The following is a 27,231-nucleotide window of genomic DNA, read 5'->3' as shown; positions in this document are numbered from 1 at the left end:
ATGTCCGGATTGTTATAGTCGTCCCATGGGTCTGGAGATCCAGTAGGGGTGGGGTCTTGTGGCACATCTGCTGGATCATAATAAGGGTCTCCTAGATCGTCTGGGACTGGAGACAAGGTTGGAGAACGATGAGGCAGGGGTGGAGAAGGTGGTGGAGGAGGTGGGGAAGGCACTCTGAAAGGGGAGGTAGCAGTGTCCTTCCTCTTTGGAGGTGGAGGTGGAGCTGGTTTGTCCAAGTGTCTCTTTTTTGAAGACAGTGTCAAATGTCCAGATTTTGGATCCTTGGTAAGTGTCTTTTGCAGAGGATCCGGTGTGAAAAGTTCTTGCGACACTGTTTGTTCGGTCGGCGCCAAAGTTTTCGGGGCCGACGGCTTTTTAGGTTTGTCTAAGCCGTGCTTCTTTGGGACCTCCGATTTTTTGGTTGGTGCCGAAGAAGGCTTCGGCACGGGAGTGTCGGTGCCGAGGGCCTTGTGATGTTTGGTCGGCACCGGAAGGGTAGGTTTCGACACCGAAGGCTTTGGTCCTGGGTTTGGTGTGGAGGTGGAGGCCGATCTTTTCTTCGGTGCGAAGGGTGTTTTTCGGTACCGCTGGTAGGCTGGCTCGAGCCCGAGCTGCCGGAAGGCTTAATAGGCTTCTTTACCGGACCCGAAGGTGGGGTGTGAGAAGCAGTATCCTTGGTCTTGCCTAGGCCCGAAGGCGAAGGTGTGACCGAAGCCTTTTTGGGTATCGGCGTGGGTGTGGGAGGGGGTATTGTACTCACGACCCTCTGAGCCGGGGTGATGTCCTCCAAATCTGAGTCGTCGGCCTCGGAAGCACTGACGAGGTCGTCGTCCTCTTCTTCAATGTTCTGCTGTCCCGGAGCTTCGACGTCCCCCCCGAAGATGTCGACTGGAGCGGAGGTCGAGGAGTGCGCCATGTTGCGTCTAGCCCGTCGATCTCGGATAGTCTTTTTAGATCGAAAAGACTTGCAGGCGGGACAGTCTCGAGCCTCGTGTTCAGGGGAGAGGCAGAGGTTGCACACCTCATGAAGATCGGTGTGGGGAAACTTGGACCCACATCGAGGGTACTTCTTGAAGGGAGTTCTTTCCATCAGCCGAGACTGGAGCCGGAATAGGCCCGAAGGCCGCCGTCGACGACCGGAATCGAAGAAGTGCTGAAGAGAAGGTGATTAAGAGGATTTATTATCTGAAGGGTCTCGATGAGCGAGGATTTTTGCGTTGATCATTGAACTGGAAAAGTTCGGAACCGGAGCGCGAAGTATTACATCCGAGCCCGATGGCGGAAAAAACCCCCAAAAAAACAATCTGAGGATGGAGCCGAAGCCCATGCGCAATACGAACCAAAGGAGGAGTCACCAACCTCGTGACTTCCAAAGACTTTCCAAGAGGAAAATCAAACTGCAAACATCCGGGCCCAACACCAGATGGCGATCTATGCACAATGTATAATCTGCAGCTCATATGCCTCGAACATATGTTTAGTCCAAGGATTATTTTAGGAATGGGTAGGCCAGAGTGAAAAAAGTGTACTTGGCAAGGGAGACGGTTTAGAGCAGGATGAAACCACACTTCTTAGTAACTAATAGCACTGTCAAACTCACAGAGGCATACCACAGACAAAGCCAGCAATGCATGAACATGAACCATCGTGTCATAGACAGAATCATGAGTTAAGGACTAAAGGTTGTGCAGAAAAAAACGGAGAACCGCACACTTTAAATCAATAGAGAATGGTACTAACATACTTGACAATGGTAATCAGGGCTGGCAAGCATTTGTAGTCCATATGAAGTAGAAGAAATGGAATGGGTATGTCAGGGGCACAATTGCAGTATCCACTGTCTATTATGAAATGGTGCAACTACAAACTGCAGGACAGAAGATTACTTACAAGAAACACCATTGGTGCTTCTATAAAAAAAAATCCAACACTGAAGATAACGCAGGGAAAAGCCGAAGCCACTGGATTTAAAAGGTCAATTAGGGAGGTGGGAGGGTACTTGACTGAGAACATGGGGGAGATTTCCCTACTTTAAGCTGCAATGCAGTGAATGAATTGCATTTGATTTATCAGGAATCCAAAGAGAAAACGAAATTCTGAATAAAGGAGGTAAAAAACAGAAGATCAACAAATATGGGTGAGTTATCATGTATGAAGGAGCTTAGTATTCACAATAGGCACCAGCCATTGAGGAACGTCAGGTCAGGAATAAACAAATTCGCCGCTTGCTGCTATGAAATTTAAATCCTGTTTGTATAAGAAATAGTTTCATGTGAAGTTCTGCAAAAAGAACAATTGATGGACAGAATGTAGAACACTGCCATACATTCACGCCAGTACAAAGATCTGGGCCTAAATCCATCGTTTCTTTGCTCCCATGCCATTCCAGTTTGAACCCAGCCATATGCCAATCAGTCTTGACCCTGGTCCCAATGGGAACAGGCCAGCCCGAACTGCCAGGCCAGGTCCTCCCTTGAGTGGATACAAGCATCCTATGACTGGTTTCGGGGTTTCATCCCTCCTCAGCCAGGATAGCTCGACTCCAGTGGCATGGAAGCACGGGACCCAGGCCTTGGCAATCCCGTCCCACTCTGGGTGACACATGCAAAAAGAACAACTGATGGACAGAATGCAGAAGAATGTCCTACATTCACCCCAGTACTGTGATCTGGGTCTAAATCCATAGTTTTTTGCTCCCTATGTTATTCCAGTTTAAACCCAGCCATATGCAAATCAGTCTTGACCCTGCACCCAATGGGAACAGTTCAGCCCAAACTGCCAGGCCAGGTCCTCCCTGGACTGGAAACAAGCTTCCAAGATGGCAGGGTATGCCCAGACGTGGGTCCCTTGCTCACTTTGCCACTGGATTCAAGCTAGTCTGGCTGATGAGGTGTGTTACCCCAAAACCGGTCCCAGGATGCATGTTTCTGGTCCAGTGAAGACCTGGCTTGGCAGTTCGGTCTGGACTGTTTCCATGAGGCACAGGATCAGACTGATTTGCATATAGCTGGGTCTGAACTGGGGTGGCGAAGTGAGCTAAAGAACGATGATGGATTCAACCCAGATCTGTGACTGGGGGTGAGTGTTTTTGATTTGCTCAAACGCTCCGTCTATCATCCCCTTTGGTATCGCTGTGTTCGCCCTAAGTTGGCAGGGTATGCCCAGACGTGGGTCCCTTGCTCACTTTGCCACTGGATTCAAGATAGCCTGGCTGATGAGGGTTATGAACCCGAAACTGGTCCCAGGATGCTTGTTTCCGGTCCAGAGAAGACATGGCTTGGCAGTTCGGGCTGGACTGTTCCCATGAGGCACAGGGTCAGACTGATTTGCATATGGCCATGTCTGAACTGGGGCGGTCCAGTGAGCTAAAGAATGATGATGGATTAAACCCAGACCAGTTGACTGGGGGTGAGTGTTTGATTTGCTCTAACGCTCCGTCCATCATCCCCTTTGGCATCATTATATACTCAAGCAGTTTTATTATCTGTAATCAAGGGATGGCATTTTACATACAATAATATATTATCGGGGATCACTTCCACTGAACTAAACATACTGCACAAAAACTTTGCAAAGTATTTTAGAAAATGGGGTCTGAACGCGTTGAGCTAAAAGCTGGAAACAACATGCAAAATGTATTAAACCAGTTGAAATGTTTATCAAAGTCAAATAGAAATTAACTAAATAGGTTTTACCTTGTGGTAATTCATATGCTTTGTATGCCAATCATTCTGTAGCCAGTGTTCCGGGGAGTTCTCCTTCACAAAATCACTCACTCGGTTCCTAAAATCATTGGGTTTCAGCAACAGCAGCTGAATTATGAAGTAGCAGACCTGGGCTTCATTACCTTCATGACTACGCATAGCCTGCAAAGATATACAAGCAAAAAGAAACTTCAGTAAAAAAAAACATATGTACACACATAATCCAAGGGCTTCCAGTACTGCAAGACCCGGAAATGGAAAACATTTTAAAGTTCCCTGTGAAATATGGATTTCATCATCAAAAAGACAGCCTCAAACCACTCTACAGAGCTTTATCATTGTCAGGGATACAAGGAGTATGCGACAATGGATGACCAAATTATGCAGCAAGGTAGTCTAGCTCTCATCGGTTAAAAAAAAAGCAAAGTATATTAAACATTCTTTGGCAATGGTATTTTTTTCTTTATCAATTTGAGCTAGAAACAGGACATTTTGTTGTAATTCGCAAATTATGTGGTAAAATTATGTAGTAAATGTGAAAAAGCCCTAATTATGCAGTGAAGGCTCCAGCCACAGAACTGAATGAATCCACAGGCATTCACCATTGTTTTATCAACAATTTATTACTGAAATGAAAACAACATCTAAATATTCTCATTTAAATCAGTGTTTATTGATAGCTAGCTACACTTTGATGAGAACAGACACACACACGAACAGACAGACAGACAGACAGACACACACAAAAATTAAATGTGGCCCCATAGCACAGGCTATTTAGAGCCAGCGTACTAATAAATGTATCTTCACACATTTACTACTACAATGCCTAAGGACGAATTTAATGATATTTTCACAGTACAGCAGTGAGAAAACGAACTTTACTGCCTTACAGAATGCATGTTAAATTGACTTCACAAATCAAATCAATTTTTAGAATTATCATAAGACCTTTTTCAAGTGATTTTATCTCGATGCAAGGATTTAACCGGCTGAACCTAGGATCTGGTTGGGGACTTTTGATTAGAACCACTCGACATAAGAAAACAATATGGCATAAACCATATATGCAGACCCATGAGCGTAATTCAAACTCTCATTAAAGGAGTTTTAAATAACAAAGGCTGATCCTAAAACTGCCGCAAAAAAACGAAAGAGCGAATAAGTAGCCCTTAATGCCAAAAGCAAGATCTTGCTTGGATACGGAGACCAAACAACAAAACTTCAGATAGTGTGGCTTGTAATGGGTCAGCTTGTCAGGTGCTGCACCAATTCACATATCTGTCCCAAAGACTAGCGTACACTGATTTTGTGGAGGTATGCCATGCTGCCAGGATGAGGAAGTGCCAGGAAGGCATTCAGGAGTCCCAAGCTGCACTAGATGGTAGTATCCAACAGGAATCTTCTTTGGAAACTCCAATGTGCAAAAGTGCTGACACGCCCTGTTCTTATACAGTACCGGACCATTTCTGTACAAACTGGAGGATTGTAAGCTGCAGATAAGTATTTCAAGAAGTTTACTGAACATTTTGAGACGTTATACATTGTTGAAGAATGTAAGACAGTGTTGTAAGGGTGTACACCAATCTGCTCATTTCACGAGCATGCGCAGAGTGTTTTTTTAAGAGCTTGGCTGTAAATGCCTTATCAGTGATTAATGGATAGATATGAAGCCTCTGACTTGATGTCAAATGAGGTATTTAACAGGCAAATTCCAACAAGGTAAATAATGACCAAACTCTTTTTAGGACGGTATTCAAGGCTTAATTAGTTGCGTATTGCATTTTGTTTCTTACACGGCTGAATACCAGCAAAAAGATAATAATACCCTTCATTCGTATCCGGTACTGTAGCTGGTGTATTATCGCCAATCATTGATGAAATGTTTAGGCTCTTTTCGATCACACCTGAAAGTCGCTTTGGTTCTTCCATTGTTAAAGAAACCACATTTGGATCCCTCTGGGGCAAATAACTATTGGCCTATCTCTAGGCTCCACTTTCCTGTCAAATTTGCAGAAAAGGCAATCGACAAGTAATTGACTCTATTCTTGGAATCACTCACAGTTTGGGTTTCGCAGCCAACAAGCACTGAATCAGCTTTATTCACTGCCTCAGAGAAATTTAGGGCATCGTTCAATAAGGGTAATTCTGCAGCCCTCATTCTCCTCAATTTTATGGCGGTGTTCGACACGGTCAATCATGAGATTCTGATTGACCCTGTCGAATCTTTGGGCATCGGTGGTTCCGATCTAGCGTTATTATCTTCTTTCCTCACCGAGAGAGTGCAATCTGTATCTATGGATGGTTACCTTTCTGATTCCTTCTCTCTCCCTTGTGGTGTTCCGCAGGGTTCATCTTTGAGCGCAATCTTTTTAATCTAAACGTCACTCCTCTAGCCACTTTGATCACAAATTTGTCTTTCTCAGTAGGCAGTTAGGCCTACGACACCCAAGGTGTCGTGTCAGTTGCTGCCAATCATAAAAAATCAGCTGGCATTTCCGGCAACTGCATGCAACAAGTTAACAACTGGATGATGATGTGAAATTGCTTAAAGCTAAATTCTGATAAGAGGGAGGTACTACTACTGGGAAACAATGTTTTCTTCTGGTCCCCTAATTGGTGGCCAGGTAATCTTGGATTGGTTCCGACCTCAGTAACAAAGGTGAACAATCTGGGGGTGATTATTGATAACCATCTGTCTTTTGACAAACAGGTAAATGCTATCACCTTTTTTACGCTGAACATTCTAAAAATAAATTTCCTCTCTTTCCACTGGAGCAGAGTAAATTAGCAGTAACTGCCCTTACCCGGTCCAAAATAGATTACTGTAATGGTCTATACATCAATCTACAGAAACACTCCTCAATAAGTTACAGATCTTCCATAATTCAGCAGCATGCTTTTACCCAGACAAAAATAAATCTCAAAGACATTAGTGGAGCTTCAGTGGCTGCCATTAGAGAAGAGGATAGACTTTAATGCGCTTTGTATCACTTTTAAAGCCTTACATGACGAAGGTCCTGACTACTTTAAAAATAAATTTGCTAGATACATTCCATCAAGGCCACTTCGATCTTCTTCAGCAGCCATCCTTATAGTGCCTTGCTGGGGAGGAAGACGTTTTATTTAGGGTACAACCAAATGGTCGAATGCCCTACCGCTTCACTTAAAGACCAGTCCATCCCTGTCTGTATTTGGAAAGAATTTCAAAACTTGGCTTTTTAACCTATAGCTCCCAAGCCGGGTTTACTAACTTTATCCTTTCTGTGCTTTGCCAGTGCCAAGACGCCCTCGGGCAATCGAGTGCTTTATAAAACTTATTTTAATTTCTTTTCATTTCATTAATGCAGATGATTTCACAGACCTGCTTTTTCTCTTGTATGTAGTGAAGGGTTACATACATTAGCAGTGTTATGGTGATTGAAAATTGGCTCTAGGTGTAGCCTGTTGAATATATTCCAGTCCAAAAAGCATATAGCACATTGTCACATTCATTGGATGAGGTCATCCTTGATATTAGCGATGTCATAAATGAAGTCATTTGAAATAGCATCAGCAATGTCAACAATGATGTTATTTAACATGCCATGAGTGATGCAATATGTGAGAGCATAAGCAGCATGATGGAGTGCAAGTTATAGTTAGCTCACTAAACCATAACTGGCAAATTTTAGAGGTTTGTCAATTTTTAAATGATAGGTCTTGTGTGACTTCATCATCCAACTATAAAGTTGCTTTAAAAATTTTTTTTTTTTTGGGTGGATACTGTTTTTTGTAAGATAAGGTGTTATTTCAATAGCCAACTATAACGTCACTCTAATCTTTGATGTTTTCAATACATTTCTGTTATCACATTCTACATTTAGGATGTGTAAAGTTTTCTTCAGGTGGGGAGAACCTCTGCAGACGGCGCACAGACATATGCTGTACAGAACTGGACAAAATGCCTGGTCTCTGTGGTCTCTGATTAGACTTTGCGCCCAACTTTGTGACATCATTCAACATGGCAAGAGATTGAAAGCACATTCATTTTAGATGTTTGTGGTGTAAATGTAAATGTAAATGTGCAGATATTTATATAGCGCAAATCACCAAACGGTCTCTAAGCGCTTGCTTAGGGAACCCGTCCTGGTATTCCCCTGTGAGATAACCCAGCAGGGCATCCACAAGGTGAAAGCCAGGCATCCCGCCGCGAGGGGCCATTGTGGAGATTAAGCAAGCTATTGCCCAGAGTCGCAGAGTGTGAACCCATGAATCGAGTATGCACTGGAGCGAGAATTATCGAGTCCATGGACAATTTTATGGACTCAAGACCCAGCCGAGCCGGGAATTGAACCCTGGTCCCGGGCTGACCTCTGCTTCCAGGTCTGCCTACTCTAACCAGTGAGCCACACTTCTCATGCTTTTTTGGTTTGGAGCAACTTTAAAAAAATATTTTTTGTAAATGTTATTTTTGAAAAAATGTTTTAATTTCTTTTGGTTTTTTCAACAAGTCTTTGTGTTCTGTGTGGAGATTCTCTTTTGTGACCTTTGAAAAGATTATTTTATTAGTTTCCCCAGAGGCCCGTACTTTGAGGCACTGCCTGCAGTACATTGCAAAATGCGGAATCTTCTTGTCACTTTTCTCCCTCTATTGACAAAGCGCTTCCTGTGGAAAAATCGGCTGCCCTTCAGCTGCACGACTGTTTTGCATCTCAGCAACAGCAATGCTGTTGGGATGCGTAGCCATCAGGTACTTCCACATCCCACTGGTACCATGAGAATATTGTCCACCCTTTCTGCAATTCAGCACCAAGTTGTTAAAAGTGTACATAACCGCCTGTACCCTAATTTTCTATGGCCAGCTGGAAGTTCGGAAAACTGCCCCACCGCTTACTCTTTCTCAGGTCTCAGTAGTTGTGGTGCTGCAAAAGTGGGTAGAAAGACAATAATTGAATCACCTTCTGATGTTTTAGCAGCAAAACTGTGTTAACGGCCACCACCAAGGATATTCAGATGATTTTGTACATGGTAACAAGGCTGCATTAATACTTCTTGATATGTCGGCTGCATACAACACAGTCTCACATACTTTTTTATTGAAACGACCTAGCGCTACTGGACTGAGGGAAAAGCCATTGGCTTGGTTGGAATCTGTCCTAAAGAATAGAAGACAGGCTGTGCAGCTGGCTTCCTAATGCTCGGATTTTAAGGATATCGCATGGGGTGTGCCACAGCGGTCTGCCTCAGCCCTACGCTTTTTTAATATTAAGTGGTTCCTCATGTGCAACTTATTGTAGCTTCTGCGTTATAATTTTACAGGTACGCAGAAGACACCCAAATAAACATCTGAATAGAGGGCGATTTGTTATTACTTCAGGAACAATTGAGGAGTGGTCTTATTAAGGTGGTGAATTGGATAAACAATAACATGCTGCGCCTAAATTCGGATAAAACCGGAGTCCTGATTTTTAGGACTTTCTCAATCTGGTTCCATAGGTGCTGCCAAACTCTTCGGGCAAATGCCCAGTACCAACCTCATCGGATCAAAACGTGGGAGTGCTCTGTGATAGCAGACATTCTTTTGAGTTACATATCAATAAAGTGATGTCTACTTGTTTTTTTTTGTTGTTTTTTTTTTTACTTCCGAGGCATCTTAAGAAGATAACTCCGTTCATCACTCGTGAATTCAGGCAGTTGCTAGGGCAAACATTGATACTTAGCAGATTGGATTATTGCAAATCCCTATATTGAGGGCTACCTAAATATCTAATGTGGAAACTGCAACTCATACTAAATGCGACGGCCTGGTTGCCCATTAAGATGAGATGTCAGTTAAAAGCCCTCTGCATGGCTCAGAAAGCTATTTATCCTACAATTCACAACTCTTATATGCCAGATTTGTTTCAAAGATATTGTTCCTCAGGCTGCTTCCCTCCACATCGGCTTTTATTCTTATTATACCGAACGTTTGCAGAGCTCGTCTAGGGAGCAAGGCTTTTTTGTCGGTCACAGATCAAGCCTAAGCCAAAGTGCCTATGCATCTTTGTCTCAAACCTGATGCTGCACTTGTGATAGGCCTGGTGCATGGTAAGCTTGGTGTTTCCATGTCTCCAGTTCCGTTTGAGGCCATGATAGGCTATGATTGCATGTACACCAAACTGCCTCTCTTAAACACCAATCTGCTAACGGTGGTCGGGAAAATCATTTGAAGCGGTTTGCTTGTTTTTTTAGTGGTGTTCTAACAGTAATCTAGCAGGACCCACAGAATCAATGAGAGAGTTGTGCATCACTCCCACTAGGCCGTTGCTTTCTTTTCTGGGTCCTGTGGGAGTCAGAAGCATTAAAATAAAGTTGTGTTTAGTAAGAAGGGATCATTTGATTTTAAGTTTGAACCTAGGGATTACCTCTCAGGCAAAAATTAAGATGATCTGCTGTAGTTTTAATTTACATTTTTTAAGCATTACAGTACAATCAATCGGACCTGCGACTCTCAGCTAAAAGCAGATCTGATTGGCTGAAGTCATTGTATTGATATATTTAAGAAAACGCCACATTATTGATTTTACTAGAGAGTGGCCCATGAGTGCATTGACATTTTCTGCAAGAAAAAGTGAGTGTAACGAAGATGAAGAAGCCTTAACATAATCTACTACACTCCACACTCTCCCCTACTTTATTCTCTGCCAGAGGAGGTTGTTCCCACCCTCACTCAAATCACCAACCCGCTATATGCAGATATTACCTTGTATTGTACGAAAACTGGTAAAATAGTCAGCTGGAGAAAAGAGCACACAGCAGCTCGATACGAACTCTTGGCTGCTCACAAAGCAAACCGCAAAATATAATTTTTCGTTTTATTTTTGGGATCAGAGTGCAGAGGCCACACTTTCCTTTTTTGAGATGAACCCCAAGTAAAATAGAAAATTACAGAAAAATGTACAAAAATATTTTAAAAAAGAAGAAAAAAATTAGCAAAGGTACTTGTTATAAAGCACCTTTCTTGGTTGAAATTAGAAATAAAATTACGTAGTTTGTCTTGTCTTTGTCTTAATATACAATGATGGGCATATTTGATTTGGTTTAGCTCAATGTTTTGTAGTATACAAACATGGCCCAGATTTACTTACACTGCACAGCCTCTATGATATTTTTGTAACACAAGTCCAGTGCAAAACTTTGTGGCTGAATTTATTTTCCAAGCAAATCCAGATTTGCATTAGAAAGTTGAGCAAAGTAATGCAATGTGGTGGTATGTGTAACTTTGCTTCAAATGGGCCATCAATGGGTGGTACATATGTATTTCTATGCAATGACACTAGTCAGTCCCTGCGTACATCCCCCCTGTGGGCACCCAAACCCTCCTACTGCTGCAGGTGCACAACACCCCACTGTGCAAGGCCTTAGGCCGGGCAAAGTGGGGGGTTGGCCACTGGGCATTGAACCCAACCACCATGGGTGTTGAACCTTGTCTGTGGACTGGGCTGCGCTTAACCCCTCCACGGAGTATGGATGTTAGCTGTGCACATTTCAGGATTAGCTGCAGGGCCAGATTGCAACCCAGGCCCTTCGGCATATCCCCTTTTTCAGCCAATCAGAAAAATCTATTTTAAAAAAAATAAAAAAATTTGGGGAACAACTTTCCAGATATACATGCCATTTTAACCCCAGCACCTCTTTAATAAATACTAATTTCTCAAAAACGGCTGAAGGGATGTACACCAAATCACAGTTCCGTCTTTCTGCACCCCCCCCCCCCTTTTCTGCCACTGCCCCCCCCCCCCCCCCCGCCCCCACTCTAAGCACAGCCGAAGGGTCCTATGAATAAAGCCTTGTCATTTTTTGGTAAATTGTTTTTGGTACTGTGGAACTACTATATGGGTGTCCTTGCCTGTGGTGGCTCCTCTGCTAAGGCACAGGCGCGTCACCCCACTGCTAGGAAGAGCAAAGAAAGGAAAAAATAAAATGATTAAAAAAGGAATGTTATTCTCATTTTTTTTTCCTCCTGCTGCTACAGTGCGTGAAGGTGCGGGGCAGAGCTGCAGGAGAGGAGTGGTAGAGACTCCTGTGCGCAATGACTGTTTGGTTGGCCCTCTTGGGCCGCCCAAAACAGTCATGCGCACTCCCTTGTTCTTCATGCAGGCTGCATTACAGCCTGCATGGAGAACATGCCCACCCCTACAGCCCCTGGTTGAGTGCCTTGTCACGTATTCAAAATAAGGTTAATCCATTTTGGAGGAAAGTACTGTGCAGATTTGTCATATAACAGCAAAGTTATTAGCAAAACAATAATGGCATGACCTAACTATAACTACATAGTGGAGACCACCACTGTGTAACATACCAAAAACAAAAAAAACACAAAAAACTAAATATATATATATATATATATATATATATATATATATATATATATATATATATATATATATATATATATATATATATATATATATATATATATATATATATATATATATAAAAATATTTAAATGGATGTTCTCGATGGTAGTTAAAAAACGTAGCCCAGTAACATGCCATTTAGGTCAACTGAGCCAATGCACACCCCAACACAATTTTACTACAGTGCAAGGGTTTAATTAAAGTTTATTACCACAGGAGAGCAAAACTAACAATAGGAACAGTTTATTATCAATAGTGCAGAAGGAGAGGAGCAGTATGATGCACTTGAAGCTTCACCTCTTGTGAGTTATGGACCATCTGCACATTCAACAAAATTAATACATAGCATAATTCTACTCTGCCCAAATGCATATGGACCCTTCATGACATTGCAGTGAAAATAAATGAGGACCATAAAACATCTTAATGTGCATTCATTAGTGCATTTCTCTAAATAATGCATTTATTATTACAGGGCAAATGTCACATTTTTAGTTTTGTACCACAGCTGAGATAAACGTACTGCTTACTACCTTACAAACTGCAAGTTACAGGTACTTTAAGCAAGGAACCAACTTTCCAAAGAGTCACAAGACTTCTTCAATGCAATGTTAGCTTGCTTCGCAAATTTAACCCTTTGCATCCTGGTTTTGGTTAAATATTAAAAAAAGAAAACAAATACATATAAAAAAATGCTTAGGCATAAACTATATAGGCAGAGGTGCAGAGTGTACTAGGCTACTTATTACTATTGTTGGTGGCGCTGAAGGGCGACATGACCCACTCAAGGCTTTGTTTCTTGTTAATCATGACCTCTCCCAACACTCAACAACAATAATAAATGTCTTAGGAGTAGACATTTGGACGGGCTCCACAGCCAGTTATTGGCACCAACGGCATACGACGATAAGGTTGCAGTACTGTGGAAAGGCGGAGGGGGAGAGGGAGAGAAGGAGAAGAGGAAGAGGGGGAGAGGGGAGATGGAGATAGGAGAGATAGATAGATACGTAATGGTCTTATACTGCCATGACGGAATTCAGGTGATTTTTAAACAGTGATGTTTGTGAAGGTCACCAAATCCTAAAATGGCAATATAGGATGGTGTATCAGATATGCGGCCGCGCACAGTTGATTTTTCGCCGCGCAGGAAGCCTTAACGAGCGTGCAAAACAAATGACAGGAGAAGAGCTCTCAATGAGCTGCTAATGAAGGCAAAGAGAGGCTTTTCATATGCTTCCTCCTTCCTCCTGACTTTGTTTAAGGGGTGACTGCCAAGCCCCTTCACAATTCTTAGATTAACTGTTTTTTAAACAGTTAGCAGCCCATAAGATTTACACACTTTACTGTTGTGAAAAGGAGGAACGATAGTGCGGGTACTGCAATTTGTATAATAAAAGCATGGCAAGTAAACAAGCTCTTTTGGTAAAACTATATTGGCATGCTTGTATTTGAAGGTGTTGACTATAAAAGCCCCAGATGTTCGAAGTAAACAATGTTCTGTTCAAGATAACTTATTTGGGGAGGTAGAAAAATGCAGAGATGAAAAAGAAAAGAGCCCTGCTGAAATAATCTGCACATCAAACACGCTGTCTGCGGCTAGTTGGAACATAAAGTTAACAAATTATATTCTTAATGTAAACTGAATAGACCAAACTATTCTTCCCCATATGCAATTTGAAAGCTGCAATGCTCTTCTTGTAATCAAATATGTGATTTCTCCGCAAATTATTCTTACTAATTGTATTTTCTCTCTGTCAGTGTCTGGGGCTTCGCAGGGGTTTCTAAAAGTACTTTGTGAAAACAACTCATGCAAAAGTACAGATGGACGAGCTAACAGATTAACAGGGAGAGCATAGCCAGAACCTTGCCAAGAGTCTGGCTATGATCTTAGAGCATGTGCACGAGCAGGGCCGTGTAAATGATTGCTATATAAATCATACAACAAATATCATGTAAAATATAATAAAGCCTCATCAACACTAAAAAACGTGTGCTTCTTTAACACGTGGAACCTTTGACATAATAGTCACATTATAGCACTGCTCTGAGAAGTACATATTAAAAGTGATAGTTTTCAAATAAGAACAATTTGTGAACTAAGAGGCGAGAAGTTGTCTTGTAACCTCTGCGAGTGGGTACAAGTATTATAGACAAACTGTCTATTAAACCAAACAGAATAGATTTCTGTACAACTGGTAGTCTGAACTCACATATTTGAAAGTGTTTGCATATGCAGCAATGAAGAAAAAAGTTTGGGTAAAATAAAATATTTGCCTAAGATCACACAATTTAGGAGGGGATACCACGATTTATCCAAGTTTTCTTGTTCACTTTGTAAAAATCAGCCAATAAACGGGTATCTATTTGTCTTTTCTTATGTTAAGGGTTTGTTTTTACCTCTTTGTGCATTTTTATGCAGTTCTTATACACCGCGAACTCAACCTTAATGTATGGTGGCGCTTTATATGAGCACCAGTTAACATTCATTGTTCATAAGCACAGGGAAATTAAGTGACGTACCCAGAACCAATGGATGTTGAGCCAGCACCGAGATTCGAACCTGGTTCCCTAGTTCCAAAGTCATCAACTCTGGCCATAATGGCATATATTGGGTAAAGAGAAAGAGGGATGTGTAGAGGGAGAGAGGGGGGCCTGCAGAAGCCACATGAAGGCTTGGGTCATTATGGGCTTGAGGTTGTAATAGGAACTTCAGCTAGGCCAGGCCTCAGTCTCGAGCCTAGCTTGAGCTCTCAGTGGCTCGCCCACCTCTACATACAACAATTACTCGAAAGACAGTTATCAAGGTCAAGATTGCCGAATAGGAGCAGAAGTCCCTCCAAGTAGTAGTTAAAAATAAGGCCCCTAAGGAAAATAAATAAAGTGAGAAGAGTAGTGTACCATAGACTTGGGAAACAAGCATCTGTAATATAGCGCCAACAAAATCTTGGATGAACACATGTTTCACAAATACATGTATGATTCCCTATCTGGTGCACATTTTCTCTTGTGAGTGGCCGAAAACAGCGGCATACTTGGCTGATGTGCTTTGAATCTGCGTTCTGCGCATTCCTTCTTCCTACTAGTTTCTCCAGCTTCGTAGAGGATCGCATGCTTGCTGATGACTGCACAGTGTTATATTTTAAGGTGCCTGGGTTGCAGAGTGATTTTGGTCTAGGAATGGGTTTCACCAAGGTACTAGAGTGAAAGTGTGGAGGAGTGGTGGCTCACCATTGCACAAGTCATAATGCAAGGTAGGAAGGATTCCCTTTCTGTCTATTACTGTCTTTCCTGGTCAACACCCTGGAGCAGTATTTTCTTCTTTGTGCAGCTGTCTTTCATAGTTACAGTGTCAGCTCTCATTCCTTCGCTGTCACTGCTACTTCCCTGGCAAGGTTTCTTTCCTTGCGATCTCATTGTGTTTGTGCAACAGCCACTCACAATTAAAGCTCTCTTATTTTCAGTGCCCTCATCACTGCAGACTACTACTCATGAAAGTCTCTTGATTCTCTGCCTGGCTCTCAGACCCAATGCCCTCTTTCACCGGTGTCCTACCAGTCAGTCTCCCTCCTAGTACAGTCTCTTCTTTTTGTAATGTTATCTTGCTAAAATTTGGTAGGCTTGCTTCAAACTACCTGCTTGCCTCACATACACTGTCCTTCCTTACTGCTTGTAATATCAAAGCCGCCCTATATTTTCATTTCCTTACAAAGGACTTCATTATGTGTATTAATTCCTTGTTTTCTCCTGCATCCACTTAAGCCTAAGAAGGATGGGGAAAGGAATGAGAATGCATTCTCCTTGGCAGCACTCTTTCTCCTCCAGGTTGGGCTTTACAGGTCCTCTTCTATGTCTAGTTCTCCCCAAAGACTGCCTGGGGGCAAGGTGAGGTCTGTGCCTCTGAATAAAGGGGGGGGGGGGTGAGAGGGAGTATATCTATGTTAGTGTTGGGTGAGAGCTGTTTGTGTGAGTGCACATGAGCAGTGTGCATGTTTAAGGGCAGGGTGAGCAGTGTATCTGTTTGAGTATAGGGTGAACGATGCATTTTTGGGTGAGGGGTGTGCCTTTGTGAATTTACAATGAGTGCAGGGTTAGTGGTGTGCATAGTGAATGCCAAAGGATGCGAGTCCGTATAAGTGCATAGTGAAGGGATTTTTGACATGGATGTCATTTGGGGCTAGTCAGGGGTCGCAAAGGAAGTGCCGGGAAGGTAAACAGCCCTTACTACGAATCCGTCACCCCGCATGTTGTTACAACGCAGTCGTTACAACAAACCACGTTGTAACAACACATACCATCACCCCGCAAGGCGTAACAAGGACTTGCGGAGGGGAGAAGGTGTTGGATTTAAAATCCAACACCTTCCCTACTGTCCATACAGACTGGAATTCGAATAGTAAATTATACTATTCCAACATTCAGCGCCTCCCTCCGCAAGTCGTTGTTACGACTGAGTTGTAACAACATGCAGGGTGACGGCAAGTGTAATAAAGAGGCATAGCAGGGAGCAAGAAAGTGGTTACAGCTGCGACCCCTGACTACCCCAAATGACGTCCATGATTTTCGATTGTCTTTATACTTGCAGGGTCAGCAGTCTGCCTGTGTGAGAATAAGAAGTGTTCAGTCTGTAAGCAAAGTGTATTTTGAGTGCAGGTTGAATGGTGTGTATTGTGGGGTTGAGGTCTACCTTTGTGAATATAAAATGAGCAGGCTGCTTGTATGAGTGCAGTGAAAGCAATGTGATTCCAGGGTGAGTTTTGTGCATTGGGAGTTCAGGGTGAGGAATTGCTTGCGGGGTATCGAATGAGTGGTCAGCATGTTTGAGTAAGGTGACTCGGATCTGTGTGAGAGTAGAATGAATGGTATGTGTGTGTACAGTGAATAAGGTGCCTAAATGCAGAGTTTTGGTGCGTTTATGAGTGCATCTATGCGGGGTAAGCAAAGTGTTTGAATGCGGGGTAAGCAATGTGTCTGTGTGAATGTACGGTAGGTGGTGTATCTTTATAAGTGTAAGGTGAGTGGTGTTCTTTGTGATTGCAGGGTGAGTAATGTGCCTCAGTGCAAGTTCCCAGTCTATATTGAGAGTGCAGGATGAGTGGTGAGCCTTCTTAAGTACAGGGTGCAGTACATTAAACCCAGACCTATTGGGATTGCCAATACTTGTTAAACAATTTAGCAGGGAAATGTGCTTTCAATTCACTCTTTAATTTTAAAATATTTGGGTAGGTGTCCTTTCAAATATATACTGCTACATCACATGGTTTACATCGCATGCTTTTACAACGCGGTCGCTACAAAATGAGCCATTATATCGCAAGTCGTTTCAACAACTTGCTGCAGGGGTCGCGTTGGACTTAGCAATAGTATAATTTACTATGCCTACTCCAGTTTGCGCAACAGCAGGGAAGGTGTTGGATTGTAAATCCAACACCAGTGCGCCCCCTACAGCAAGTCGTTGAAACGACTTGCGATGTAATGGCTCGCATTGTAACAACATGGTCTTTGTAACAACCGCGTTGTTAAAGCATGCGATGTTATGGCTGTTCCTCGTCCTCTCGACTCTCAATAGAAAGTAGTATCATTTTTGATAGCATCACTCAGTTGTGCCCACAAACAACAACTGTACGCAAACAAACAAGTCACTGCTGCACAAACATAAAAATAATTAGAGGGAACACCGAATTCATGATACAAGCTGTGTGTCTGCTCTACATGTTTATTTTGTGCAGGTTAGCTTGAAAAAAGGTCTTTTTTCAAAAAGGGAGAGGTCTATTAAAGTAAGTGAAATACTTGAATTCAATGACTATGCAATATTGTTAAGTATGTGAAGTACGTGGATTTAAAAAAAAAAACCTGCCTTGTTGAAAAAGGAAAAAAACACTAACTGTAGAAGGGAGAAACTGCTCAAGCGGTTCTCTACAAGCTGCAGTGAACAATGGGCACAGATTGGAACTCGAATGTTTAAAGGTTTTGTTTACTTTCCATGAATAGAATCCGTGGCATAGCAAAGGGGGGTGGGCGGTCCCCCGGGCAACATGGGTTTAGGGGTGGAGGCCACCCCCAATCTTGTCTGAGGCCGTCGCGTGGTAATCGCCAGCACCCCCACTCTTAAATTCAGCCGCTGCGAGCGGTAAACGCCACGGGCGGCAAAAGGCCTAGCTAGGCAACTGAATAGAATGCTTAATTAAAAGCTTTCCCTGCAGCCAAAGTTGATGATGGTTAGCGTGCTATGGCCTCAGCTCCTGTTGCTTTCAGTTTCATCAGTACTTGGGAACAGCTCAGCCCCAGGGCACAGATTGTAGAGGTACCACTGGAAAGGGGAGAGTCTCCTCGTGGAGCTGTGGGCAGCATAGGGCGAACCACTAGACAACATGGATTACTTGACTACTTTATTATATATAGAGTGGGGGCGACCTGCACCTACCAACCCTCTCACCCTGGGTCAAGAAGACCTTTTTGCAGTTTAACCAGCTTGAACGTTTACTGCCTATCTGACCCCCTGGCATTGGGCTGCTCTCACACTAATGGGTGCAAGACAGGCCCTCTTACCCCACCTGGAGAGGCAGGATGGAGAGTTAACTCTATCTCTCCTCTCTATCTTTTCAAGCTACTTTGGGTAAGAAAACACAGTGCGATCAACACAGACCAGCCCAGATTCCTCTGTGTGTCTAGTTTTCAGAAATATCAGGAGACGGAAGGTTTCTTTGGGTGTAGGACGATCGCTAGTTCAAATAACGCTGCTACCCACATCCCCAGAATTATTGAAGTTCAAATTAAAGTTTGATATGTTTGCATATTGCATTTAGAGGCCTTTAAACTCCATGGGCATACACCCACCAACACGAATATGGTGCACTTTGTTTACCGGGAAAAACATGGGAATGCTGGGTGAAAGAATACTTCTGTTGATCCCTGCAGAATCTGAAACTTTCAGTCACAAGAAAGTGAGTAAATTCAGTGTTTTAGTCAAACATTGATATTTGCAGGGCCTTCTCCGTAAAAGAAAAAAAGATAGTGGGATTAACACGTCGCACCTCTATGGACACCCTTGGGTGGCTATTTGTTTTCTTTAAATGTCTGGGGTGGGTAGGTTTGCCTGGGTGCCTGCCAACCCCAGATCCAGGTACCTCAGCTTCCGACATTCCCATAATAATTGAAATTCAAAGGAAAAGCCTTGATGTTTCCACATAGCATTTTGGGGCCTTTTTTGCCTTAGGTTATAGGCCCACCAATAGTTGGGTCCTATGCAGATGTTGCTTAGGGAGACGTTAGCAATGAAAGTGAGAGCTGCTTCCTTTTTCAACGTGTTGTGTGCCCTTGGTACTCCCACTGCATTTTTAGCATATCTGTATTGTCAGGACTATTAATCTAGTGATTGGTCCTGCGGGGGAGTCCTTGCTTGCAAGGGCAAAGGAAATAAAAATTGGTTGCCTTTCCTGATTGTTTTGTTTTCTGTAGGTAATGCATATCCGTTTTCGGAAATCCAATATATCCAGGGCACTGTTTGCTTGAGACTTATGCTGTTAGAAGAATGAAGGTGAGAGTTCCACCAGGGATCTTTTGATGACTGGTGTGTCAACAAATGTTTCCTATTACTCCCAGGTGCACATTGTGTAGTGATTCAGAATGGGACCCAATAGCAATATAAATACACATCACATTTCTCCAGTGCACCAACTAGGATTGAAGTCAGTGACCCTACAGTAACACACAGTCATTTAAAGTCTGTAGCACCCCTGCTAAGTGTCCCACCCAGGGCCATGCATGATGTGCTGCCCCAGTCCAGGTTTTTTATTTAAATTCTGGGACTTGTAGCCTAGGTTATTCCACAAAGGCTGGACTGGAGCAGTACATAATGCCTGAACCTGGGAAACTTTGGCAGTGAGCAAACTGTGCTTTTCTACCAAAAGAAAAAAAGTTTCTTACCAGTCGGTGTAGTTTTGCAGCTTGAAGAACTTTCTGGAGTCACTATGCTGTGCATTATTCCGCCATCTAGTGGTTGGGTCCGGAATTGTAGTATTGCTTCTCTCTCTTTTTTTTTTTTATGGTGGGCGTCGACGACGGAGCACCATTTGGTGTCCTTCTGTGACGTCGACGGGCTTCCTCCCGAAGCTCCCACCTTTGGTAGCCTTTTTCAGATTTTTTTTTTTTTTTTACTTGCGGTCTCTCTTTTTCATATTTCTTGCTTACAGTTCTCTTCCTTGGCGGAGGAGGGTGGGTTCGCTAGTGAATCCAGAAAGTTCTTCAAGCTGCAAAACTACATTGACAGGTAAGAAACTATTAGTTTTGCAGCGTGAATCTTTCTGGATTTAATATGCTGTGTATAGACTTTGTAGCGGTTTGCTAGTCTTGTGGCGGTTGGGTGGAAGATGAACTTTGGTTTGTAAATAGATGCTGTAATACCTGCCAGCACCGTGACGAGCACCGCCTTCATCTCACACCACGACCCTGGTCTCACCAACGACGCCATCTGACGCCGCCACCGAGCCGCTGCTCACACTGCGACCTGAGGGCACCGCACGCAGCGCTCCTGATTCCATCAGAGAGGAGATCGACCCACAACGCGTGGGACAACGAGAGGTCACCAACGACCTTCATTTCTGAAAGGTACTGTTTGCGGGTCTTCCCGACACCGTAGCAGACCCGCAACGCCGCGGTTAGCCAGAGCAGCTTGGATTTGGTTGTTCACGACGCCGTGATAGCCCCGGATGGAGCTATTGACATCAAGGAACTGTTTTTCAAGGATACTGTGATAACTGAAGATTTTTAAAGTACTGTACTGTGGATTTTTATCATTTTGGTCTTGTCTTATGTATATAAAAATATTGGATATTGTTCTAAACTGGTGTGGTGGTAGTGTTTACACTGTATTACAGTTGGTTATGTGCAAATACTTTACACAATGCCTTTAAGATAAGCCTGACTGCCCGTGCCAAGCTACCAAGGGGGTGAGCAAGGGTTATTTTAGGAGTGTAACTCCCTTACCCTGACTAGGAAGAAGGGTCCCTACTTGGACAAAGGTGCAAGCCCTTGCCAACTAGAGACCCCCATTTCTAACAGGATGCATCTGTTGTTATGGTCATTGTCGGAGTTGGAGGTGTAAAAACTATCCCCTGTTCTATGTTCTCTTTGTTCCACCATGCCATCTCCTGATGAACTCTGTGACAACCACTAGATCCTCCCAACTCCCTGTAGCATGTGACCATTGTGCTTGGAGCCATTCTTCAAATGGTCTCATGTGCGGATGAATATTGGGAACTAAATTAATGCATGATGCCATCATTCCTAGTAGTTTCCCCACTGTCCTCACTGTCAGATGATGCCCCTTCTGGTACAGATGAGTCTCCTTCAAAAGGGGTGATATTCTTTTCTCGCTGGAGAATGCTTTCACTAACACAGTATGTATCTCTGCGCCCAAGAACACCTTCTTGCATTCAGATTCCATTGATGATTTTCTCCGTGTATGGAGAAACCCAGCTGAACTAGTGTCTCTACCACTTGTTGCATATGCTGTTTGCATAGGCTGTATGAGTTTGCCCTTACTAACCAGTCATCTAAGTAGGAGTAAACATGGATTCTTTGTCTTCTGAGATGCGCGGCTACTGCTGCCAGGCACTTTGTGAACACCCTTGGTGCTGATTTTAGGCCGAAAGCTAGAACTTTGAATTGGTAGAGTTTGCGGTCTACGACAAATCTTAATAGTCTGGTGTGTCTTCTGTTCATTGGGATGTGCAGATACGCATCCTTTAAGTCTAATGTTGCCATGTAATCTCCTGTTTGTACCTGAGGTAGTACTTCCTGTAGGGTAGCCATTTTGAATTTTTGAGTATTTATGAATTTGTTTTGAAACCTTAGGTCTAATATTGGCCGTAATGTTTCCTCTACCTTTGGAATTAGGAAGTATGTTGAATATACTCCTTTGTTCTTTTCTCTGTGCGGTACGTTCTCTATCCCATGTTTTTCCTTTATATCTTGCACCTCTTTGAGTAGGTGAGATAGTTCTTCTTTGGAATGTCTGCTTTTCTTTGGTGCTTTGTCTGGAGGTTGTTTGCTTGGCTCTATGCAGTATCCGTACTATGTTTAAAATCCACTTGTCTGTGGTTATTTCCCTGCATTTTTTATGGTAAAATTGCAGTCTGCCTCCTACTGGGGTGGTATGTTGGAGGATCTGTAAAGTTGTGTCTATGCGTACCCTCAGCATTGGTGAATGTACTGTCTCGTGCTTGAAGTCACTTTGTTGAGGTTTGTTGTCCTCCCCTTTGTGGCTGTCCTCTGCAACAGAAGCGCCCACGAAAGGATGTTCTGTCCTGGTACTGCCAGTTTTGCTGTTGTCCCTGCTGTGTACCCTGGTTTCCTGTTTGGTATGTTTGCTGGAAACCCTGATGAGAGGTAATTGGTTGTTGTGTACCTCTACCTGCTGGTCTCCTTGATGGTGTTTCTCTTCGTAGGCCCCTGAACTGGAGCGCCCCCATGGACCTCGCAGTTTCATTGTCCTTTTTCAATTGATTGAGTTTTTCATCAACCACACTCCCAAACAATTGCTCCCCATTGAATGGTGAGTTGATGTTGCTTTGAACTTCAGGCTTGAATCCAGAAATTCGAAGCCATGCCTTTCTCCTTTCTGTGATTCCAATCATCATTTGTCTGCTGGATGTTTCGGCAGAATCTAAGGACGATTTTAAGCAAGTATTTGCGATGTTCTTCCCTTCCTGCACCAGGTGGGTAGCTCGCTTTTGGAATTGTTCAGGAAGGTGTTTCAGCAGTTCTTCTACTTCTTCCCAATGTTGGTAGGCGTGTCCGTTCAATAGTGCATTTGAATTGACTATGCGCCATTGATTGGCTGCACTCCTCTCCACTTTTCTTCCTACCAGGTCCATCCTTTTGCTTTCTCTGTCTGGAGGTGGGCCTGCTGTAGCCGGGACATTAGCTCTTTTCCTTGCTGTTGATGCAATAATGGAGTCTGCCGGCACCGATCCCCTGATGTATAAGGGGTCTTTGGAAGAGTGTTTGTACTTCTTTTCCGCTCTTGGAGTTATAGCTTTGCATGTAGCTGGCTCCTTGAATGTCTCCTTTCCATGATCTAGTACGCTCGGTAGCATTGGGAGAAAGTGGTTTCTCGATCTTGTAGACCTTAGTGTCTCTAATAAAAAGCATGACTGTGGTTTTTCCTCCTCCAGAGGCACCCCATACGGGTCTGTTGCCTTCTTCACCACTTGATTACATGCCAATGTCATATGGAGGTGAAAGCCTGGAAGGATAGGTCTCCACAGCCTCCTCGGGTGATTCAGCTTCGAGATCTTGCCACTGGAGGTCTTGATTCTCCGAAATCGCCGATTCCGCATATGTTTGGTCATCTTCGTCGACGTTGTCCCCGAAGAAGAATTATTCCTGTTCTTGTTTTTCTTCTTCCTCGACTGGCTCAGGGGTTGTCGGTGGAATTATATCCTCGACGACTGTCTCCCCAGTTGTATCCTTTGTTTTCGGCGGAATCTTGAAAAGCTTCAAGCTTTCGTCGAAGTCTCTCTCCCGTTGCAGTATATTTGCCATTTCGGCTTCTAGCCTTTTTCTCTTCCTTTCTATCTCAGCCGCGTGTGTTTCGGCGTCGAGATCATCTGCCTTTCATTTTTTTCGTCCGTCGACGCCAAGGCCGTCGTCGAGGGTTGCCCGTGTCTCTTTTCTCGGCGCCAAAACGTCCTTTTGCCGAACGTCTTTCGACGTCTTCGCCCTTTCGAGGACCTTTGCCATTTTGGAGTCCTTATCGAAGGATCCTACGGTGTGTTTAGGCTTGGGTGCTGTCGCGGTCGTCGAAATTTTCGCCGCCGGGGCTGCCTTAGTTTTGAGCCCATCATTCAGGACTCTTCAGGTTTTTTCAAGGTCGACGAATCCCTTACGTCAGCTTTTTGACGTCCACAACCAAAATATCTCTTTCCTCGTCGTTCTCTGGTCCTTCGGCGACATTATCTTCCTCTTCACTGGAGAGGCCCAGGTCTCGCAACGAAGGCGGTGGTACTTTGCCCTGCATGTTGTGATTGGCATGCCGCTGACTTTCTCTCACTCTCAAAGTCTTCGGGGTGAAGACCGCGCAGGCGTTGCAGTCGGCGCTCTGATGAAAGTTCTGGCAAAATTTGAACGGTGTCTTGTCCATTACCGCGTCCAGGGAGCCCCCTGCATGCGCATTCTTCTTGTTGATCTCCTGTTACCCCGGGCAGTGGAAAGAACTTCCTCACGGTTTTTCTTCTTTATTACTTCGATTCTTCTCTCCAATCTTGGGAGCTTCTCGGTAATGATCCAGACCCATCGTCGGAAAAAAAGAATCTGAAAATGGCTACCAAAGGTGGGAGCTTCCGGAGGAAGCCCATCAACGTCACAGAAGGACACCAAATGGTACTACCTCGTCGACCCCCACCCAAAAAAAAAAAAAAAAAAAAAAAAAAAAAAGAGAGAGAGAGAAGAAATACTACATTTCCGGACCCAACCACTAGATGACGGAATAATGCACAGCATAGTGAATCCAGAAAGATTCATGCGGCAAAACAATGATTTCCAATTTTGTTTAAGTTGCATTGATTGCTTTATTGAAGATATGTGCATCACATTTATATGCAATTTCTTGTAGGTTATAAACCAGCAAAGTCTTTACAGAATATTTTTCACATACCTCCTGAGCCACTCCCCACACATACTAACCCAGCCTTCTATACTTATGTTCACAGTTCCCATTGTTTTGCTATACACTTCCACAGACCAATCAGATATGACTTCCACTCTGAGCAGGACTGCTTACCTGTCAGTACAAGCTGAAGGAGCTGTAGATATAAAGCCCATAGCCATAAGAGCGTAAAGAGAAATTAATCCTAGCGTCCTCTTTATTTCGGATTCTGGGTTTTGTTTCTACAGTGATTTGAGCTTGTTCTATTAACAGGGCTACCCTGTTCCTAAAATAAGCCGAAGTGACTACAGAAAAAAGTCCAGAATCAGAAAACGAACTTGTTTGGTTAACAGGAAAAGAACCAGAACTTGAGCAGCTTTGTTTTTTTGCAGTTCATTTCTAAGGGGAGGTCTGACGGCCGCAAGGAAAGGTCTGCCAGGCTGTCAGCAGCCCACGGGCTTCACATTGAGTACCACAGTGCAGGAGGATCTAGAAAGCATATCAAAAGTTGGCAATGTGTCAATGTCTTGCGGCCCCCTAATTGGGTCTCCTTCACTGGAGGAGATACGATGGTGGTTGGTGCTTGTGTTTTTACGTGCAGTTGTGACTATGAAAGAGTCTATAGCCTTGTTGCCTTTGATGTAAAGTGGGACCTGGTAGAGTGCCTGCACTTCTTTTATATCCTTGTCATTCTCTTTTGCTGCAGCTGGTTCTCTGATGGCATCTTGTCCTTGGTTCAGTATGATGGACAGCATGGGCAGGTATTGGTTCTTCTTCTTTGACAGTAGTAGCATTTCTAGGAGGAAATATAAATTAGCCTGTTCCTCTTTCTGCTGCACCCAAGTTTTCCTCCCCATTTTATTAAGAAGCGCAGTATATCACTATGTCATCCAGGCACAATTGTTTGGATGGGTAGGACTGGATACCTTCCTCAAGGGAATTCACATAGAAAACCTACCACTGCTCGTTAGCTTCTCCTGCCTGGAAAGATTTGTGCTCTATTTGTCCTCTTGTTCCTCTTTGTTTTCAAATAATTCCTCTTTTACCTCTTACTGGGACTCTGGCATGATAGGGGTCTCCAGCTCTGTAGGTTTTATTTCACAGGTCTTTCACTCGATGGTTTGAGTGGGATTCAGAATGTTTTCAAAGAGTCGTTGAACTCCTCTTTCTTCCTCAGTTCAGCCTCCATCTTAGTCCTGAGTTGCAGTTTCTTCCAATTGATGTGGGCCTTTTGTTCGTCATCCAGCATTGTAGGATCTTCTATTTTCCGTTATACCCTCCTTTTTGCGGGACACTTTATCACACTCATGATCACCTTTAGGAGTTGAGGCCTGTTCTGAGGGCTTGCCTGCTTTGAGTCTGAAGGTTTCAGCTTGACTTGCTTACCTGGTGTTTCTTGCTGTCGCCCTTTTTCGACATTCTCTCTTGCCTCTTTTCTCTGTCAATGACTTCTTCAATAACTGGGACATCCGCTTTTGCCAGTTTAATTTCTTTGGGTTTTTCTTTGTCGATTGAAAAGCCCAGATCTTTAGATGGCCGGTTTGTGCTGGGTTTGCACACTCCTTCGGCTCTGCAGTTCTCATTGTGCTTCCATACTTAATAGTGGACAAAATAATCTGCAGATGTAGACCACAACAAAGGGCTTCTTGGGCGTACGGCAGACATCACACAAGGACAGAAAGGTCAGCAAAAAAAATACAGAGAAAAGGAACTAAGAGAAACAATTTCTGGGCATTTCCCAAGAAGTGTGCATTTCCAGTTCATTACTTCTCTCTGAATGTCAGGGCAAACTAACTTAGCTGTCGCGACCCAGTGGATCAGGAATGGCGTCTCCATCCGGAGATGGTGAAAGGTCTCTTTCAAGAGTGAGGAGAGCGTTAGTTAGATTTGTTCCCCACTGCAGAGAAAGAGGGAAATGCCCTGATGTTCTAGACATGTCCAGGGGTGCGGGGCCTCTTGACAAACCGTTTACGACCGCCACCCCACCCTGTTTGTATCAGTACCACATGGCAGTGGTGTTGTCCGTGAGCACCTATACCAGCCTTCCCTTGATTGAGTGAAGAAATCTTTCAATGCCAACCAGATCACCCGGCGCTCCAACGGATTGATGTGAAGGCCGGACTCTGCCAGAGACCAGAGTCCTTTGATCTTCACCTCTCCAACATAGCTGTCTCAGTCAAGGATTGAATCATGGAGCAAGGGACAAAGCTGCCGACTCAGGAGCTGAGGATCAGGATTAGAGTCTCAGCGTCGACACAACAACCGGTGATTCTGAGCAAATCACTTAATCTCCTCGCGCCCATGGACAGCAGCTGGATACCCTCATGGGTGATGAGCAGCGCTATATAAATCTAAAAGTTTTGAAATTTTACAGTCAGCTCGGGCTGGGGAAGGAAGAGGGTCTGCCGCTGACCCAATCATGATTCACAGCCAACACTGCAGAACCTTTGCAGTTCTCGCCAACGTCTGGACCAGGATGGAAATGTTCTCCTGATGCTG

At 43.7% G+C, this 27,231-nt stretch overlaps 1 protein-coding gene across 3 annotated transcripts in view; it reads right to left on the bottom strand.

The window, feature by feature from the left end:
* MED23 (mediator complex subunit 23) overlaps positions 1-27,231 on the bottom strand; it is a 467,463-nt gene that overhangs the window by 97,881 nt on the left and 342,351 nt on the right. For all 3 annotated transcript variants that reach the window (XM_085611580.1, XM_085611579.1, XM_085611581.1), the window contains one exon: positions 3,696-3,866. In XM_085611580.1, coding sequence (XP_085467706.1) covers positions 3,696-3,866 — 171 coding nt within the window. The remainder of the gene's footprint in view (positions 1-3,695; positions 3,867-27,231) is intronic.

This window comes from Triturus cristatus, chromosome 6, assembly GCF_964204655.1.
Source record: "Triturus cristatus chromosome 6, aTriCri1.1, whole genome shotgun sequence".
Lineage (NCBI taxonomy): Eukaryota > Metazoa > Chordata > Amphibia > Caudata > Salamandridae > Triturus > Triturus cristatus.
This window is presented reverse-complemented; position numbering and strand designations above follow the sequence as displayed.